At 42.2% G+C, this 21,839-nt stretch overlaps 1 protein-coding gene across 1 annotated transcript in view; it reads left to right on the top strand.

The window, feature by feature from the left end:
* Positions 1-21,457, top strand: part of VSTM4 (V-set and transmembrane domain containing 4) — a 78,466-nt gene extending 57,009 nt beyond the window's left edge. The window contains exon 8 of the mRNA XM_065919945.1: positions 20,071-21,457. Within this exon, the coding sequence (XP_065776017.1) occupies positions 20,071-20,196 (126 nt within the window). The 3' untranslated portion in view covers positions 20,197-21,457. The remainder of the gene's footprint in view (positions 1-20,070) is intronic.
* The last annotated feature ends 382 nt before the right edge of the window (positions 21,458-21,839 follow it).

Raw genomic sequence — 21,839 nt, 5'->3', positions numbered from 1 at the left:
TTGTGTAGGTGTGGGTGCATCTTTTCCAGATCTTTTATTCCTAATCCTGGTATTTATCAACAACCTCAAGACTGATTATACTTTTGTAAATTTTCCCCATTTTATATTCTAAGTTTCTCAGGGCCTGTTGTTTCTAATCTAATCTCTTACCCCTTGTAAAAACAGAAACTGCTCTTTATTGACATTCCATTGATACATCCCAGGGATATATAAGAAAAAGTTCTTCTTTACATGTCATCATATTTAATTCTCACAGTAAGTTCCCCCATTCCTAGACTTGCCTGTGAGGACACTCAAACACTCTGCTTAAGGAAAGTGGGTTCTTACAACCCACAGGCGGTAGCGTTGCATCTCTCATGAAGAAAGGGCTGCTCCCCCAGAGGATGGAGCAATGTCAGCAGCCTTGAATGGGCAACTCTCGAGTTCACAGCGACACAGTGCTGCCTCCTTCAGCAGTTTGAGGCCACTTATAAATGAAGTAGATTCAGTAGCATTTAAAAAAATAACTGGCTCCAATCACACGTTTTTTTGTTGTGGACTTTTTTTGGGGAAGTAATTAAAACCCCCTTCACACCTAAATTGGCCCCACATGAGTTTTTTTTTTCATTTTTCATCAAATTTTATTTTTTTAATTAATTTATTTTAATTGGAGAATAATTACTTTGCAATATTGTGATGTTTTTACCATATATCAACATGAATTGGCCACAGGTATACATGTGTCCCCTGCATCTTGAACCCCCCTCCTACCTCCTTCCCGATGTTATGGACTTTTTGTTTGTTTGTTTGAGCTGGTGTGCTCCTCTGGGACAGAGATCCAACAGAGGAAATTCTTGATTTGCACAGAAAGTAAGTTAGGGCAGTTATATATGCAGTTCAAAATGGATTCTTTGTTTTATGGAAATATCCACAATGCAGTTATTAAATACCAATTTTCCTGTCCTTTGATCATTTAAAATATGAAAAGACTTAAAATGTTTCAAACCAAATTTTCCAGAAATGAGTCAATTTGAAAACCAGTTTGCATCTACAACAATACACAATAAAGGAAAGGCCTTACTCTGAGTGTACCTCTGCCTGATCAGCAGTTTAGAGTCAAAAATACCAGGCCTAGCGTCTACAGGTTTTGGTTAATATTAAGATTTATTTTCCCAGTAGGCCAGCATTGACCTCAGTCTCAATTTGGTCGATATTTATCTCTCAGATCAATAAGTCTTGATGGCAGCTGAAACTACAGTCAATAGCTACCTGTTGACTCACACAGGCCTTGGTGGGCAATTTAGAAAATAATTTAGCAACATCTTTTCTTTGGGATCTGGTACCAGTTTAGGTGTTTAATTCTATAATTGCTGCATTTTGCCACAAGTCCATAATATAGTGCTTCCTGGAGTGGTCACAGGCCACAGAGTTCTCCAGCCCCCCAGCCCCACTTTCCAGAGTGATGTTGACACATGCTCATCCCAAGAAAGCAACCTGCCCATTGTGTCCACTGACTCGTTGGCAAGAAGGAAGAACCTCCATTTATTGAGCATTTACTATGTGTCAGCTCCTCTGTTAGGTGCTTTGCAGGCTCCATCTCCCTCATCTCAACCACACACGCCGACTCCCAGCAGACCCTCGAACTCCAGGCAAAAATGACAGGCCTGGGTCCTTGCATTTTCACCCTCAAAGCATAACATCTTTTCTTATGTTTCCAAGATAACATGGCATTTTGCAAGAAGTATATATACCAGAGACTAATAGTGGTTTGAAAGAAAAAATGATAGGACTCAAGAAGAAAAAAGAAGTGAGAAAGGCATTTTAGATGTTGTTATAATCAAAGTGTCAAAACTGCCTTCCCCTATTTTAACAAAACAACCAAACACAACAACCTGTTCTTAAAATTAGCTTATGAAGCCATGCCTTATCACCAAGGGTCTTTCTGATGGACAGTGTGTTCCCTTTGTCTAACAACCTGGAATGCTGACAATAAATCATTATTCCAAAATATCAGTGTTTCTTCATCCTTAGGGGGCCAGGATGCACTTTCTCAAAACTCAAAATGTGTAGTTTTCCTTCCAGTTGGCAGTGGGGGGATGGGCACTAGGTCGAAGACTCCTGGAGGCCTTCAGGGGACCCCTGTTTCCTCCCCGTGGTTTTGGGGTCCCTGAACCCACTGAGATAATTCACACACTTCCAGAAAAGTGTTGCTTCCTTGTCTCAGAAGGAACAGAATATGTTTGATTTCTTTTTCTTGCCCTAGGTCCCTTATTGATTCAGAGACCTCGTGGAGGAAGAGAAAACAATTTCTGTGATGGGGAGGCGAGACCCCAATAGTAACAGGGACTGTGAGCCGGAGGGTCAGGTTGGCAGCATCCCCAGACCGACTCACAGAGGATGCAGGCCCGTGGGCTCCTTCTGCCTCAGGGTCACGCCTCCTCACTGAGGCTGCCTCTGTATTACCTGTTTCCTGTCTCTCTAGAACCAAGTCACTCACCTGTAGCGCTCTATAGCTAGAAAGATCAGACCACCCTTGTTCTCTAAGGAGAAACTATCGCTTGCAAGCAAAAGGCTGAAGACATGGGGAAACCAGTGACATCAGGGGCTTAATTACAAGTTTCCCAGTGGGTCTCTTGTATCCTGTCTCCCTCTCGGATCCATCTCCCGCACTATTGCCTAGGGATCTTTCTCAAACACAACTCCAGTCATGTCATTTCCCTGCTTAAAATACTCTCGTGGCTCCCCCTTGCCTCCAGGATGAAGCACGGCTTCCTGCGAGCGGCAGCTGTCATCACTGATCTCCCGGTCCACCCCTCCACCCAGCCTGTGTGGTCCAGCCTGTGTGGTCCAGGTCCCCTTCCTGCTGGCTCCATGGGCTCTGTCCTGCACCTGCTGCCTGGCTCATCCTCCCACAGGGCTGCCTCTCACCTGCAGGATGTAGCTCACACACCACTTTCTTTTGTGAGGCCTGCTGCTCCTTCAGCCCCATTTCTTCACACATCTGGACTCACCTAGGCATCAATGCTACCCTGTGTATGTCAGGGACTTCCCATCACCAACTCTCATGGCACATTTTAGTTAATTTGTTATATCTGACCTCTCAAGGTGTTGATGCCCTTGTCCCTGGAGGTAAACATGGCCATCACCTGCCATGTACCATCACCAAGTACCTGCCATCACCCCAGCTGACTGCTTTCCCTCTTTGCTGTCACCTGCCCCCAGATGGTTAGGCTGGCTTTTGCTTCTCCACCTCTTCAGAGAGTTACCTGTCTCTGGGGTCCTCTTCTCCTTGAACACATTGCCTGGGAGGCTCAACACTCTCACAGGTGCAACAACCACCTGAGCAGCACGTTGGTTTCCTAATCTCAGAGACTAATAGTGGTTTGAAAGAAAAAATGATAGGACTCAAGAAGAAAAAAGAAGTGAGAAAGGCATTTTAGATGTTGTTATAATCAAAGTGTCAAAACTGCCTTCCCCTATTTTAACAAAACAACCAAACACAACAACCTGTTCTTAAAATTAGCTTATGAAGCCATGCCTTATCACCAAGGGTCTTTCTGATGGACAGTGTGTTCCCTTTGTCTAACAACAGAAAGCCAGTTCCACACTGGTTCTTCTGACTGCTTATGAAACATTCCCCAGGGGGCTCCACATGTACCCCACACTTAGACACACATCACCTTCCCCCGGTCCTGCCCCACCTAGGATATCCCTGCTGAGCTCTAGGTGCCTTCTCCCTCATCTGCATGTTCACTGGTGACCGAAGGCTGGCTGTTACTTCTCAGGCACCTGGCTTGTCCTTTCCTCCTCCCCAGTCACAGCTGGCCCCCATGCCCACCACCTCCCCATCCATCTGACTTCAGGACTGCCCCCCTGCCCCCCGAAGTTTCCTACAGCACCTGACCTCATCTGTATCTTAGCACTTCTCATGCCTGACTCAACTTTCTCCCTCACTACAACCACATCGTGCGTTTTTACAAAGTGACCTTTATGTTTCTCTTACTGTGAAGGCTGTAGGTGGTAGACACCTTAGATACTGAAAATATTTTTTAAAAGTTTTTAAAAATTGTGTTAAAATACACATAAAATTGAGCATCTTAGCCATTTTTAAGTATACAGTTCAGTGGTGCTAAGTATATTCACATTGTTGTACAAACAATTTCCAGAACTCTTTTCATCTTGCAGATGTCTGTACTCATTAAATAACTCCCCACTCTCCCCTCCCCCAGCCCCTGAAAGCTACCCTTCTACTTTGTCTATAAATTTGACCACTCTGGGTGCCTCATATCAATAGAATCATTTGGTATTTATCTTTTTGTGATTGGCTTCTTTTACTTAGCATAACATTGTCAAGGATCATCTATGTTGCAACATGTCAAAATTTCCTTCGTTTTTAAAGTTGAATAATATTTTGATTTATGTATATATATTACATTTTGTTTATACATTCATCTGTCGATGGACTCTTGGGATGCTGCCACATGCTGCTATGAACATGGATGTGCGTTCTCACTGAGAGTGCACAAGGGTTTTGTTTTCTCTGCATCCTTGCCAACACTTGTTGTTTTCTGTCTTTGTTTTTTTTTTTTTTTTGTAGCCTTCCTAATGGGTGTGAGTTGGTATATCATTGTGGTTTTGAGTTACATTTTCATAATGATTAGTGATGCTGAGCATCTTTGTCATGTGCTTTGGCCACTTGTATATCTTCTTTGTAGAAATGTCTGTTCAAGTCTTTCCCCATTTTTATTTTAATTTTTTCATTTATTTTTATTAGTTGGAGGCTAATTACTTTACAGTATTGTAGTGGTTTTTGCCATACATTGACATGAATCAGTCATGGATTTACATGTGTTCCCCATCCTGAACCCCCCTCCCCCCTCCCTCCCCATCCCATCCCTCTGGGTCTTCCCAGTGCACCAGCCCCGAGCACTTGTCTCAGGCATCCAACCTGGGCTGGTGGTCTGTTTCACCCTTGATAGTATACTTGTTTCAATGCTGTTCTCTCAGAACATCCCACCCTCACCTTCTCCCATAGAGTCCCAAAGTCTGTTCTGTACATCTGTGTCTCTTTTTCTGTCTTGCATATAGGGTTATCGTTACCATCTTTTTAAATTCCACATATATGCTTTAGTATACTGTATTGGTGTTTATCTTTCTGGCTTACTTCACTCTGTGTAATGGGCTCCAGTTTCATCCATCTCATTAGAACTGATTCAAATGAATTCTTTTTAATGGCTGAGTAATATTCCATTGTGTATATGTACCACAGCTTCCTTATCCATTCGTCTGCTGATGGGCATCTAGGTTGCTTCCATGTCCTGGCAATTATAAACAGTGCTGCGATGAACATTGGGGTGCACGTGTCTCTTTCAGATCTGGTTTCCTTGGCGTGTATGCCCAGGAGTGGGATTGCTGGGTCATATGGCAGTTCTATTTCCAGTTTTTTAAGGAATCTCCACACTGTTCTCCATAGTGGCTGTACTAGTTTGCATTCCCACCAACAGTGTAAGAGGGTTCCCTTTTCTCCACACCCTCTCCAGCATTTATTGCTCATAGACTTTTGGATAGCAGCCATCCTGACTGGCGTGTAATGGTACCTCATTGAGGTTTTGATTTGCATTTCTCTGATAATGAGTGATGTTGAGCATCTTTTCATGTGTCTGTTAGCCATCTGTATATCTTCTTTAGTTCTTTGGCCCATTTTTTGATTGGGTCGTTTATTTTTCTGGAATTGAGCTGCAGGAGTTGCTTGTATATTTTTGAGATTAAACCTTTACAGAATAGAAATCCCAGAGATAAATCCACGTACCTATGGACACCTTATCTTTGACAAAGGAGGCAATAATATACAATGGAAAAAAGACAACCTCTTTAACAAGTGGTGCTGGGAAAACTGGTCAACCACTTGTAAAAGAATGAAACTAGAACACTTTCTAACACCATACACAAAAATAAACTCAAAATGGATTAAAGATCTAAATGTAAGACCAGAAACTATAAAACTTCTAGAGGAGAACATAGGCAAAACACTCTCTCACATAAATCACAGCAGGATCCTCTATGACCCAACTCCCAGAATATTGGAAATAAAAGCAAAAATAAACAAATGGGACCTAATTAAACTTAAAAGCTTTTGGACAACAATGGAAACTATAAGCAAGGTGAAAAGACAGCCTTCAGAATGGGAGAAAATGGGCAGAATGGGCAAATGAAGCAACAGACAAAGGATTAATCTTTCCCCATTTTTAAATCAGATTTTTTGTGTGTGTTTGTAGATGTTCTTTATATATTCTGGATATTAACTCCTTTCAGATATATAATTTGCACATATTTTCATCCATTCTGTAGGTTGCCTTTGCACTCTGTTGACTGTGTCCGTTAATGCCCAGAAGTTTTAAATTTTGATTAACATTAGTTTTAAAGTCATAGACAAGCTGTCCATCACTGTGTTCTCAGTGCGGGACCTGGGATCTGCAGACTGTATGTGGAGTGAATGAATCGAGGACAAAAATCTGAGATTGCAGCTCTAAGTCCTCACTGCTCAATGTGAGGTCCAGGGACCAGCAACCTGGGCATCACCTGGGAGCTTGTTGGGAAAATAGCAGCTCAGGCTCCACCCTAGATCTACTGAATTAGAATCTGCAGTTCAGCAGGGTCCCAGATGAATCTGATGCACCTTGAAGTTTAGGAAGTACAGTTCTGAGTAACTTAAACAGTAGCCAGCTCTGGTTGGGTTATTGCGGTAAGACAGAGTCATCGCTGGCCACCTTCAGAAATAGTTATACTAACATTTTAGTAAGACAGGTCAGCCCACTTGGGAGAGTGGTGGATTTTCTCATTATCAACAGAGATAATTAAACATGAGAATCTGCTTCTAAAGGGTATTGTGACTCTTCCTCATTCCTGAAAACCTTTCCTGGATAGCTCATCCCCATCTCAGCTTGGCGTAGCCCTGTCCTATGGTCTTCTAGGACCTCTCAGTCACAGGTAGAGAATTCTGATGTGTAGGAATGTGTAGCCAAGACCCATTTGCCTGGGATTCCCTTGAGTTTATAAAGTCTGCAGTAAACCTGCCTCCTCTCATGGAATCTGAAAGATCAGAGCACTTAAAACAGCCCAAGGATGAGGTTCATTCCATCATTGTTGAAGGGAACCTGTCTTAGGAGAGGGCCTTCCTTCCACCCAGTGTCAGCCCAGGACCCAGATTCCAGCTCTGTTTAGTGTTTCCCTGGTGTCTGGAAAGACCCCCTCTTCGTCCAGCTTAGTTTTCACTATCTAGAATGCACTTCTAAGACCAAAAAGACTTTTTCTCTGATCAGTAGCAGAAAAGGGCTTTGAGGCCCATTAGACCCCAGTGATGGAATTCTGAGAAGATTTTAATAATAACCCAAACTCCAGCAAAATTATTTCCAGAGGACATGCATTTCAGGTTTCTTGAAGGATGTTTATAATAAGCTGGAGAATTTCTCTTGTTGTCGTTAAATGTGCTAGCACTGGTTTCAGTTGAATTCTACATGAAAAGGATATATTAACCTGAATAATATATGTTCATAATCTCGATTTAAAATTAAAAAGAAGGAAAAAACCCACAACCACATGAACAATATATCGCCCCAAGTAAAAGCCTTGGGAAAAAAACAAAAACTATGCTTGTACCACGCTAGTCCCATTTTTAGAGAGATAAAATTTCTATGCCCCCCTCGGTACACATGCACATCCCATTATTGTCACAGGGAGTTATGTATGTCGACTGGAGGGAAGAAGAGATGCGGGGCTTCGGAATGGATGAGAGTGGGGAAAACAGAAGTCGTTTCATTTCATGCGCTTCCTTCAGTCAGAGAGGGAGGGCTGAGCGGCTGGGTCTCATGAATGAGATGTGATCACCAAGAAGTCAAGATCAGGCGTCCCAGAAGTGGCAGTGGGAACATCCCGTATCAGGGACTCAGCGCTGATGCAGGGCTGTCCCTTCCCTGTAGGCCAGGAGCTCGGTTCTGATGTCCCTCCGCTGCCTCCAGACAGCTGCTGGGCTGGAGGCTTCTCAACTGTATCACAGGCCAATGGAGGTTGGTCAAGACTCTGGTGTTCTTAACGATGGCCCAAGTGAAGCCATTACTTTCAGGAATCTAAGACTGGTAGCACCCTAGGCACTCACTGGGGACCCTCTTTTGGGAGACGATGGGAATCCTCTAGAAGTGATACAGAGGGAGTCTTCCCCATTCTGTTCTCGAAGGATAGTGCAGCTATGTGCTTTCAGGAGGCAGGTGGCTTCAGGACTGAACGATTCGGAACTGTGTTTCTCCCATTTGCTGCATCACAGATTCATTGGAATTGTTTTGCTGTCTTTCATTCAATGTTGACAAGGCGTGTACGAGTTGCTCTAGGGGTTGCAGCGTTTGACCCCTGACAAAGGTGAATAGGCTTCATAGAGGTGAGCTGGGGCCAAGGGCAGCCCAGGCTGAAAGCAGGCCTGGAAGTCCAGCAGGGCCAGTCCACTGAGTGACTCCGCCTGGTCACACAGACCCACCCGGCCTCTGGGGGTCCTGAGCCCACTCTGGGGCAGGCCCGTCCCTGTGTGTCTACAGGGAATGTCCCTGTGAGAGGCAGCTTGCTTTCCATCTCAGCTCAGCTAATTTGCTGCCTTTATTGGGCACTTCATTGTTGGGATCATTGCACTGCCAGGAAATTTTTTTTTACACTTTTTCATTCTGTTTTATTTTTGTAATCTCATGGAGCAATATCATTTGTGCTCATATTTGATTTTTTTTTAAAAAAGCCTATTTCATTGAAAACTTCAGTTTTGAATGCAGAGCACTTCAGAGTTGTTATTAGAAGACTTTTTCAATCTCAAATAGAGAAGACTAGAAATGAAGTACCATTTGGGGGGGGTGGGGCGGAGAGTAATAAAGCATCAGCAACCTGTAATATCTGTAACATCAAGCTAGGCATCCAGAATGTCAAGAAGAAAATTTCTATGTGAAACTCAGTTCATGTAAAACTAATGGTATATATAGGGGATTTTGTTTCCCTAGCCACATTCAATGCTTATTTATTATTATAATTTCCTAAAGCTGAATTTATAAATTCTAATAAGCACATGTGTGGCAATAAGACACAGCCCTATGAATTAAGATTATAGAGTATGCATAGAAAGATGTTGAATACAAACTATGAATTCAGTCATAGGTGCCCATTGCCCATGTTACATATAAATCCAACAAATAAGCTAGCATACCTACTACTGTTTTATATTTGTGCTTCATGCTTGCTTTGTGTGTTGTACATTGTGTCTGTGACATAATGCTGGTGTTGGTAATGATACTGGTGCTGGTGGTGATGATGGTGGTGATAATGATGGTTTGATAGTAGTGATGCACACACCTCACTTTGATGGCATGTGCCCATGCAGGTATTACCCCAGTGCTTACCAGTACACACATCAAGTAGCTCCTGTGTGCCAGGTAGCACGTGGGGTGAGTATCTTCCTAGGAGCTAAGTTGTAGTGGCATGCTCCAGCCCACTCCTGTCTACTAGAGAGAAGAAATCTCTCTGGCATCTTGAAATCAGCCACTGTGGGAAGATTTACATATGTAAGTCCGCAAGTGCTACAAATGAGTTTTCTTCTTGGAGGGTCAGTTGCTCAGCAGTTTCCCTGCATACACTGGGTGCAGCAGTGGATGCATTTGACAGAGCCCCTGCTCCCACTGAGCTGAGTGATGGGGTGAGAGGCTGGTTCTTGCGCTGGCTCTGGCACTTGCTAGCTATTGGCCCCAAGCTTGCCATTTCTTGTGAAAGGACAGTAAGATGGACTTTATGCAAAGAGCTATGGTGCATTGAGTAAACACAAGGTGCTATCATTGCATTCCAACGTGAGAAGACAGATGATCACCAAACGTACACTGCTTTTTAGTGCCAAGGCATGATATGCACTCAGCAGAGCAAGAGAGCAGGGTAGGGAGCCAAGCAGGGACGTGTTTGATGGGGCGGGGGCTGCCTTGTAGCGAAGACCTGATAAGAAGGAAGCAAGCTGCACTGCCATGTGGGAAAAGAACATTCCAAGCAGAGAGCATAGCCCAGGCAAAGGCCCCACACAGGAAGTGCTGTCCAGGTATGTCCAACAAACACAAGGAGAGACCTGCATGGCTGGAACACTGGTCAGCATGGGGGACATATGATGTGAGCTGGGGCCAGAGGAGTCCCAGGGCAAGATTCAGAAGGATGAGGATCTTCTGACTATCCAGATGGATGAGGATCTCCTGAATATCCAGAAGGATGAGGATCTTCTGAAATCCAGAAGGACACTGGATTTTATTCCAAGTGTAAAGAGAAACAACAGGGAATTTCGTGCAGAGCAGTGAATGGCATGATTCAACTGATCTTTTTAGAACTATCTGTCCCACTATTAAAAAATTACCTGATTTTTTCTGGCACTTGTCTGAGGTCCAGTGGCATCCAGCAGCATCTGGTACATGATGTTTTCCAGATAATCTCTGACTGTCTTCTTTTCTCTGCTTCTAAATATTTCAAAGGGACCGATTGTTAAAGCAACACTTGTTCATTTCTATGATAAAAATTATAGTCATAAGAATAATTGAGCACTTGTGTAGCATTTGCTGTTTAGCTGCCAGGTAATTTTCTAAGTACATTGCATTCATTAATGCATTTAATCCTCAAACTAACCCTGTGGGATAGGTACTAGTATGGGTCCCACTTTACAGACAAAGAAACACAGGGACAGAGAGGTTAAGTAACTTACCCAAGGTCACACAGACAGTAAGTAAGTCAGTCTGCAAGAAAGAGTCCATGCTCTTAAGTACCACCAGGCAGACCCTTGCTCGAACTGATGAATCTAAGTGTTAAAGATTGAGGTTGATTAGAAGATTGAGATTCAAGAGTGAAGATTTTTAAAGTGAACTTCTACATGGAAGTAGGTAACCAAACACTCTCTTATTCAAAGCATAAGCATTCTCTTGAATAATACTGCCAGGAAAAGTACATTTGGAAGACAGCTGGGAAAACATACATCTGCGGTCCATGGGGAAGAGAAAATGAGTGACTGTATTAGATCATGGAGCTCTCACTGTGACACTGTGAGAAGTGTCATGTATCAGGACCCTCCCCAAGAGCATTGTCCATAATTACATTTTAGCTTCCAAAACACATGTTGGTGAAATCTAGAGATATCCATCTGTCTGATGACTCGTAAGCCTTTCAGGGTAGAGCTTCAGCACCTTCTAAAGCCAGTCACTTCTGCCTATCCTCAGAGCAATTAGCCAGGGGCATGTGACTTTCCATCACATCAGATTCATTCAGGGAATGCACTTTGCTAAACATCCTTTGAATTCTCTAGACTTAGGAGCATGATGTGAATTTGCTCTGCTCATGGTTTCCGAATGACTTCATCCAACGCAAGGTGCCAACACACCTGGATAAGACCTTGAAACCTTTATCTCCATCCAAGGCTTCTCTGCTGAGTTACAGAGGCTTTCTAATCCTTCCAAAGTCCTAGATAACACTGGGTATTGACCATCAGTCACTGGGTAACCATGGGGAGGGGAAACCAGGTGTGAGGTAGGACTCTGCAAGGCTTATAGATGGCTGGAACAAAGGAAGTGGGCCTCAGAGAGTCCTCTGTCTTCCATGCACAGTAGTGGAGAGTCCTGATCTCTAGGTTCAGATTGTCAAGGTGCACCTAGGTCTGCAGTCACAGCTGCCTGCTGGGTTTGGGAGTGCAGCTGGATCCCAGCCCCAGCTAAGGAGGATTCTGGTATGAGTTATGCTGCTACAGCCAGAGGTCCCAGTGTGCCACTGACCTCAGCTCTGAGGAGATGGCGAGTTTAGCCTTGGCATGTGGCTCTAGATGCAAGGTACCTCGGAAAACTCCCCTGAATTTTTCAATCCTATCCTTAGTCCTTCCTTGGCTACATATTTCTACCTGCTCAGTGGGCACCTCTAATCAAGAGTCTGTTGCCACCCCACATGCTGCCTGGTCAAAGCAGAGCCTGTACCTTTTTCATCTTCTTCCCGTGCTGGTCAGAGGCACACTTGCTCCTTTCTTGGGGGCTAAGAGTACTTTGGGGGTAAGACTGTGGAGAGAGACAAGGGGTGGCCTGAAAGGATTCCAGCAAAATTCCCCTCCTCATTCATTGTCCTGCAATTGGCGTCAGCCCCATGTGTCTGCCCTCAGAGCCTCTGTCCCCCGACACCAAACCAGGCCTATGATGAGCATGGGGTGGAGGTGGGCAGCTCTCCTTACCCCGTTTCTCCTTTATGCGGAGCTCACCTGCCCACTGAACAGTGCAGGCCTGTTCTGAAAACACGCTCTCCAGAGATTCATACCAGTAAAGCTTCCCTGTTGTCTTTGGAAGGTCACTCTTTTCCCCTTTGGGGTTTCAAGGTCTGCTGTCTGCCTGGCTGGCTCACCTGGGTGCAGTGCGTCCACATCAGAGTCTTAGTTGCTGCTGCTGACCCTGCTCTTGTAAGTTCAGGGGGCTGCTCCTGAGCAGAGGGTGGATTCCAGGCAGGACTGGAATCAGAGCCTGTCTGAGTCCAGGCTCTGCCTAGCAATGGCTGCAGGACCTGGAGCCATGAACTTGCCTTTTAAAGCCTGTTTGCGCCTCTGTGAAGCAGCCATAACCACTGGCCCCACCTCACAGGACTGATATGTGAGGAGTGAGTGAGTTAACGAAGATTAGTTAACAGTTCCTGAGTTCTGTATCAGAAGGACCACTTCTCAAACCCCACCGTTTGTCGCCTCTCAGATCACTTCTGGATCGCATCCTTTGTACCATCATTTAATGTCTCTGTCTTGGAAATGTGTTTATTTTGTTCATTTTGAGCCTTTATTTTCATTTAACGTGCACACCAGGGAACTCTACTTTTTCCTTCTATAAAATGTTTAACTATAAATAAATAGGCCATTTGACAGACCTGTGGAACTCAAAATTAAGTCAAGTTCATTTCCAAGGCAAGTTGATTCTTACAGGACATTTAAGGAGCTGGAACCTACAAGTTTCCACTAAAGGCTTTTCATCAAATAGAGCTTCTCTGAATGTACAGTACCTCCTCCCCACTGAATGGCCATTGTTGCACATGTATGGATGTTAGGAGGGGAGCGTTTGTTTTACCAGGTACTCCTCTGTTGAATAAAAAATGAGCACTTATCTCCAAAGGGGAAGAGGAAGTCTGCCCTCGATAATGTGGATAATATGTAATTCTCTCTTGGGTAAATAGATTCCTGATCGTGCAACTCGGTAGAACTGCAATCACATTTTTAAACTCTAAGGTGACGTTAGCATAAACATCCCATGTCCTAGTTATTGATCTGTTACTGCAATAATGGTATTACCCAATTGAACTTCTGACATTGGAGAACTTTCAGTGGCTGCAATTGCATTTTTCTTTTATTCCTTCAACTTAATTCAACTTGCACATCCATCTGTGATCTCTGTGAAAAGGTGTTGTTTTGCAGGAGTCTGCATAGAATGTTAAACCTCTCTGTCTCTATTTCTTGGCTCGATTCCCAAAAAACATACCTACAAAATGAAGCACTCAGAAACTTCCAGTGAGGAGCTTGAAGTGAGGTGTGTTTCCAAGAGGTACACAACTTCTGAATTCTTTGAGGCTGACTTTTCTGGTGTTAGCTTTAGCCAGTAAATCCTTCCCCATTGACATATCACTCTAAAACTGAGGGTAAGAGGGGCTTAAATGAGAAGTGGGAGATCCAGCCTGGAGGCTGTCGTCTGCTGTAGCAGCGTCTCACCATTGGCAGAAAGGAAAGATGGGGATGAGAGATATGGCATTTCAAACTCTGATGCTTGCAGACTCACTTTGTTACACCTAGAGTTCAGAAGATTCCATTACTGTATTCAAAAACTGGTCTGTGTGATCATCTTCTCTCACTTCTTCTGAGGGGATGTCGTGCAGTGTAGGAATTTAATCGGGCACAGCATCAGTGAGAATTTGAGTGCCAGTCTGGAATTGCTGAGTCCCCTGGGGACAGTGAGAAGGTAATTACTGGACCAGTAGCACCTACTTGAATGGCTAAAATAAAAAGTACGGACAATACCAAGTGCCATCATGTATGCAGGGCAATGAAAACTCTCAGTATTGCTAGAGGAAGGGAAGACTGGTGTGGACACTCTGGATGGATAGTTTGGCAGTTTCTTTAGAAGTTCAACATACTTTCCATACAACCCAGCAACCCCATTCTTGGATGTTACCCTAGAGTAACAAAAATCTCCCACACAAACCTGCAATGAATATTTAGAGCAACTCAGTTCATAATCACCGAAAACTTAGAATGACCCAAATGTCCTTCAGCAGGTGAATGGATAAGCAAAATGAGGCATGTGACACACGGTGGAATACTTAGTAATCCAAAGGAGCAGACTGTTGATACATGCAGCAACCTGGATGACACGTGAGAGAATTATTCTGAGAGAAAAATGCTGACCCCACACGGTTACATACCATGTGATGCCTTTCACATGACATTCTCTAAGAGAGAAAGCCTCAGTGACAGAACACAGGCCAGGGTTACCTGAGGGTCTTGTCAGAGGGAGGACGTGACTGCAGAGGTAACATGAGGGCGTGTGACGGGACTGTCCTGAGTCCTGTGGGGGCAATGCACCTAGAAACCTGTCCTTGTGTCTGGATGCATACAGTGATCCATTAGAAAGTCACTTTTACTACATGTCTTTTAAGAAAATTAAATTAAGAAGTGAAACAAAATTCTTGGTGTCCCTGGAAGACATAGTAGGAGGTGAGAATAGATCTTATTTTTTTTCATTTATTTTTATTAGTTGGAGGCTAATTATTTTACAATATTGTAGTGGTTTTTGCCATGCATTCACATGAATCAGCCATGGATTTGCATGTGTTTCCCATCTTAACCCCCCCCCACCTCCCTCCCCATCCCATCCCTCTGGGTCAGAGAATAGATCTTTAATCCTAGCTCAGGGGGGGGCACCACGCCTGGGTGAACCTGTGGGGTGGAGGGGTAGGAGGTGTCACCCGCATTGGAGAACATAGCTCAGGGGCATGGTTAGAAAGATTTAAATATCCATGCAAACAAATAAATTAATAAAAATGTATTATAAAATCTCTTCATTCTTTGGCCAGTGAGCAGTTTGCCCCTGCTCCCTTGCTCTGCAGGAAGCTACTGGGTGACGGCGTCGGGGCCACTCTCCTCACCTCCTCCCCATGAACACTTTCACTGAACTGAGAAAATTTCCTTTTATTCTTGCCTTCCTTGGATGCGCTGACACGTGTCTACATCTAAGCCTCCATCCCCTCTTGCTCGTAGAATTCCACTCCAGACCAGGGGAGTGGATTCTTCATGACTGGGAGGAAATGGATGAAAAGTGAGATTAAAGACACATGAAACAAGGGGGTTTAGAGCCTACAAGACACCACGCAGCTGACACAAACACCAGGCCTCTATTGGAGGAATAGAAAGAGAAATGGGCCAAGAGTCTTTTCAGGCCTGGTGAAAGGGAAAAGAAAGTAAAACCAAACAGTCCTGGGAAAGAGGACTGTTGCTTCTCACATGTTTAGAAAGCTCTGGGGCTTCTTCTAAAAGCCCCTACCAGGACTTCCAGCTGTTGGTCCCCTGCCCCCTCCTGTTTCCGGGAAACAGCAACAGCAGACCTAGGTGTCAAGTTCATTTCCGAGGCCTGGAAGTCCTGCCTTCTGCACTTTGCTTGTGTTTTCAAGTGCAGGCAAGACCTGCTGTCGAAGTGTGTGTGAACAGCCAGTTCAAGAGTATTTAAGTTTGTTTTTGAGTGCTGATGTCCCGTGCACCTCCTGCACCACCAGGAATAGGACAAGGGCTTGAAGAGGGCTATTTGAGGGCCAGAAGCTGTCAGAGAACTAGCTGAAGTGTGTCTTGATTCACTTTCAGAGACCCACTCACTGCACTCCAGTTCTTGAATTGCCATACACATTAGGAGTAATTCTTTATCTTAAATCTAAACACGTTCGTGTTGGCAAGACATCACCTGAAATACAGGTGGGGCCCTGTAGCAGGTCGCTCACCCTGGCTCTGCGCCATTGCAGTTTTTCCCTTTAACCTTGACATTCTGCTCCTGGCTCCCAGTTTGACTCCCAGGTCTGTGGTCTTCCCTGTTGTTGTTTTAGTCACTAAGTCAAGTCTGACTCTCTGTGACCCCATGGACTGTAGCCCACCAGGCTTCTCCGTTCTTGGGATTCTCCAGGCAAGGATACTGGAGTGGGTTGCCGTTTGCTTCTCCAGGGGATCCTTCCAACCCAGGCATCAAACCTGCATCTCCTGCACTGGCAGGCAGATTCCTTACCGCTGAGCCAACAGGGAAGCTGAGTCTTACCTACTCTCACTGATATGCCAATATTGTTCTCTAAGCTACTTCTTAATGTGCCTAAGCCTTCCCCTAACGCATCAGTGCAGAGAAAGGTAGCTGAGTGGAAACTGGTGAGAAGACTACATTTTCCCCTTTTTAGTGGTGGTAAGAAATTTATTTCTAGTTAAACAAGCTGGGAAACGTAATTAAGCACATGGTTGATGGGGATAGCTAAGTATGCATGCCAGAAAAACAATAGGTTCTTTAAAGGTGCCAAGGACTAATATGCATCTCCTGTTGGAAACTGTATACACTTCACAATTCAGAGCCTCTTGTGTGCTGCCTCGTACCTTCAATCAAATTATTATATTCCAGAAATATGCATAAGGGAAATGATTCTACACATTTTATGGTAGGTTGCTGCTTGTAGCAGTAATTGAAGTACCTTTCCACTTATGAAAGTACTAATTTTATTTGTTTTTATTGCTTTTCTAGATGCAATTATTTATTTAGTGTGCTTTGGTTTTATTAAATTATGTTTACTATAGGAACATCATAAAAATGTATGAAAACAACACATCAGCCAAGCCAGTCTGGTGACCTGTATTGCGAAAGCTAGTGTTATTTTTCATATCCAAACATAATGGAATAACTTAAGAATAAACAGATAATCTATGCTAGAAAACAATGCAGTTTCAGAGTAATGTAATAAACCACCTGGACAATACGATTTCATAAATCTTGGTTCTAAAATTTACATGAGTTGGGTTTTGTGTGCTTATTTGAGGACACATGACATTTCTAAATGGAATCATTATAACGTGAAATGTAATTAAACCGAAAGGCAAGAGGTAAATGGTATTTTTGTTGGCTGGTGAGATGTGGATGACTAAGAACTGTAAAGATTTTTGGTATAAAAAGACAAGCAGGAGGCTCTGACCCATGTACCTGTCCTTAACACTGAAGTTTAAAGAGAGCCGGGTGACTATGAAGGTGGCTTGGTGGTGTCCCTCACCAGCAGGTACTGGCTATAAGTCATTCTTTACATTCCTCTCCCTGCACCTTAGTATGATGCTTCCTCTCAAAAGAAAAGAGGATTTTTGCTTTTGGCACACATTTTAAGGAACTTAATGTGAATATATACGATTTATTTGTCCTGAATTTTGGTGAGTTAATCAAGGTATAGCACTGAAAATAAAAAAAAAAAATCTACGACAACACAACCGAAACCAAAACCAGAGCTGCTTAAATAGAAGTGAGGTGTCTTTTACAACTATAAATCAGTGACTAACTTTTATTTTTCTAATTGTGAATTAAAATTAATTAATCTGCTGTTTAAATAATGTACCATCTACAAGATTCAACAAATATGTACCATAAAGGGTGAGTCTCTCTCCAACCACATAGTTTACTTCCCCAGAGGGAACCTTGAAGGCCAAGTTCTTGATTTCCAGGTGAGCTCTAAGGGTTTTCTGAGCACATAAAGTATATGCATGTGTATTTACTCCCATACACACACAGTTACACAAATGATAGTAAAACACACAGTGCTCATACGGCTTCATCATTCTTTTTAAGGACTGTGCCGAATATTTCATTAAGAATGCATCGGACTCCTGTTGATGTCCACTGAAGTGTTTCCAGTTTTTTGCTTGTACCAAGAACATTTCCACCAACAGTATACAAGAGGACTTGTTTCTTGCTGTTTCTTTTCGAAAACTTGTAGTTTGTCAGCTTGAAAGACAAGAACTGATGTCTAAGTGATTTTAAATCTTTCTTGTCTTATTTTGAGAGAGGTGAAGTCTCATTTAATATGTGTGAGGAGTTGTGTATTTCCCTTCTTGTGAAGTCTTTGATCCTGTCTCTTGTTCTTTGCTTAATTTTCTAATGGACTGTTGGCCATTTTTGTTACTCAGTTGTAAGACCCTTTGATCTGAGTTGTGAATATTTTGCTCATTTTTTTCAACTGTCCTTTGACTTTGTTTAGAGGATATTCTGCAATATATTGAATGAACATCTACATGTCATTTTTCTATTGCTCCTGGGTTTTGTAAGACTTTAAAACACATATTTTAAATTGGTGAGATTTTAAAAAATAATTTTTAAATAATTTAAATAATTGTTTAAATAATTGCTGAGATTATTTTTTAAAAATTTTCCCACACAGTCTTCTAGCACTTTTGAGTTTATTTTCCATGTTAAAATTTAAAATTAATATGGCATTTATCTAATGTAAAGAATGATGTGAACAATATGACTTTTTTCAATTGGCTACCCAAGTGTCCCAACACCATTTATTGAAAAATAATATTTGGGTTAATTTATTCATGTTTTCATCAATCCCATTGATGTATATTCATTTGTTGGTATCACAGAGCTTTAATTATAGTAGCTTTATATTTTTAATGTCACTGGAGTTGGATCACAAATTATTCTTTATTTTAATAATTTTCCTTAATTATGGTAAGAAAAAAATCTATGACTGTATTATATTATCAAGAATTATTTTTAACAAAAATTTTAAATGTCTTTCCAGTATCTATAGAGATAACCATATGGTTTTTCTCTGTATTACTGTTGTGATTTATATTAATAGATTTCTCTAGTACTGAACCACTTATTCCATTCACTTATTTATTCCATTTATTCTATTCCTAGAATAAGATCAATTTGAGCATGATTATCTTTCCGTGTGCTTTTCTGTGCTGAGTAAATCTGATTTATGCTAATTTACACACTAGTAAATGAAATTGTTCTAAAGTATGTGAAGTTTTTCCTTTTTTGTAATGCTCCGAATCAGTTTAATTATATTGGGATTATCTGTTCCTCAAAGGAATTTCTTTTGGAAATTCTCTTATCAAACTGCCTGTGCCAGGTGCTTTTGACAGTGTTTTCTCTCTTCTTCCTTTCTTTTCTTTCTTTCCTTTGATGGAATTAGTACAGTCACATGCTACTGTTTGTAATTTATATTTTTCTAGAATATTACTCACTTTATCTTGTATTTCAAGGTTTTTGCATTTCCCATTCCATTCATTTATGCTTTTTCCCTTCCTATCTTGATTAAGCTTTTGTTTGTTTCATTGGTGTTTTTTAAGCATAAACTTTTGGATATTTTTATTTATTCTCTGATTTTTCTATCTTCTGACTTATATGTCCAGTGTTAATTTTTTTTTTTTTTTTGGTTCTTCCTTCTGCTTTTGTTTATTTTTTTTTCTAACTTCTTAAATTAGATGTTTGATCCATTTCATCCATATTGTTTAATATAAATATTTAACGTTATGACTTTTCTCCGAGTACTACATTCTTAGGTTCTGGTGTGTAATATTTTCTTTGCCATTATTTTCATCATATGCTGAAATTTTAGTTTTATATAGATTGAGTCACTTAAAATTTCTAGGTGATAGCATTCTAGTTTTGTTGTTAATTTCTAAGACTTTTTGTTCCTGTCTCTGTTTTATTCTTTCCAGCAGAGACTGTTAGTTACATTATTTTTACTTTGGAATTAAAGTTTACTTTGTGGCCTCATGTTTAATCATTTTTGATAAGTGTTCTGTGACAACTTAAATCATGTGGTGTTTCACTGCAGGACATAGTGTTCTATATAAGATGACAGGATGTAGCTTTAGGTTATTTAAGTTTTACATATGCCTTACAATTTTTTTTCATTTATTTCCCTTTGAATCCCCAAAGTGCTATGAAAATACATGCCTGATGAATGGATGTGTGATGCTGAACTCCCTGTGGTCGGCTCCAATTGTGTTGTTTTGTCTTATAGCCAAAGATTGCCGAGGAGAACTTGACCTACGCTGAGCTGGAGCTGATCAAGCCCCACCAGGCAGCCAAGGGCATCCCCACCAGCACGGTCTATGCGCAGATCCTCTTCGAGGAGAACAAGCTGTAACCCTGCGTCCTATTTAATATCTGCCACTCCAGTTATTTATGAAACTTTGGATACAAAGTCCTTATTTTTGTATTTTCACTCGTGCCTTCTGTGTGGTGGGAGCCCCTTTGCAATGGCATTTCAGGTGCCTTCAGAGAGGTCTGACGCTCCTTTCTGCGAAGAGCAGGGGCCGCAGCCCTTTGGATAAATCTCCCAGGACAAGATTTTCTGGGTCTGAGCCCTGAAGGGTGAGGACTCTGATTCTGAGACCATTCAAGAGGATTTTCTGCTGAGCCAAACCCCTGTATCTTTTTTTTTCTCTTGTTTATCTTTTTTTTTTTTTAATCTGAATTTTAATCTTCTACTCTTCCTGTATCTGTGATATCAAGCTCATAGTATATAGCTAGAGGAAATAGCATTATGGGCCCAAGTGTGAGATGGTAGAGATGTACTAATTGGTTTTCAAAGGATCAGATAACATTGCCAGGGCACCCAGAGCAGCATAAAGTGCTTATTGTGAGCAGTCATTCAAGATAGCATCTCTTGTTTTAAATAGATGCACTGACCCTGGTGACTCAAGGCCAGAGAGACAGATTGTGGGGCGGTCTGAGGTCTAAGCCGACAGTGAACTGTCTGGATACCCCTGTGCCCATTTCCCCACCCATTATTGTTCACAGCCACAGGACAAGTAGGACATTATTCATTCGGAAGTGCTTCCACCTCTTTGGCAGGCGGCCTTATCCCTGTATAGAGACTATTCTTCAAGAAGTTCTTACTTACCCTTTTCCAAAAGGAGCTGGGTGGTGTGCTTTTGATTGACAGAATAGAGGAAGGGAGCCTCTTGGAAGTGTGCCAAGGTTACTAACTCTAATTGAACATCCATTTGTGTAAGAGCAAAGTCTTGACTGCTTCCCCAATGGTAGGAGAGTAGGAAGTATAAGCCAAGCTGGAAAAACGTGTCCTGGATACCCCCCCACAGCCTCCCCCCGCACCAGCCTATTACAAAGTGCCTTGCTGACTCAACTTTGCATGTTAATTCGAGTGGACTTGAGTGGGAGGGAGGCAGGGATGCCTGGCAAATAGATCTATGAGAAAGTTGCTCTGTGGACCTATATGACATCCATGACCTCACCATTCTGGAACAGACCAAGCTATCAGCTGTGCTGTTAAGGACACTTAATGTGTGAGTGTGCTATGGGTGGGTTTTTACTGCACACTACAGAAATTGTTTGGCTTTGTAATGGGCCATGTATATATGTTAAATTATATATTTTAAACACAATCTGAATGTGAGTTGTGCCCCTCTGTACAGCCCTGTGAACTTGGTTGAGGTTCTTATCCCCTACTGGTCTCAGACTCTCTATTTATACAAAGGTGAGTTAACCTCTCATAGAATTCTTATAATGGGATAGTGACTTGGAAGATTCTGGACGCTAGAAATTGCTACACAAGTACACTATGTTAACATGCATGCTAAAACTAGTCCATATTTTTAAAATGAAATGCCTTTACTATTTAAAGCTCTCATTGTGTTAACTTTAAAAAGTAAATATTTGTCCATGAACTTAGCTCTATGGTAACTTTCCCAAAGACCTGTGATAGCTTATGAGTGCCTCTGGTGGTTTACTGGAAAGGGTCCAAGTCAGGAGCAGGTAATGATTTTC

Source organism: Muntiacus reevesi, chromosome 2 (assembly GCF_963930625.1).
Source record: "Muntiacus reevesi chromosome 2, mMunRee1.1, whole genome shotgun sequence".
NCBI classification, from domain to species: Eukaryota; Metazoa; Chordata; class Mammalia; order Artiodactyla; family Cervidae; genus Muntiacus; species Muntiacus reevesi.
This window is presented reverse-complemented; position numbering and strand designations above follow the sequence as displayed.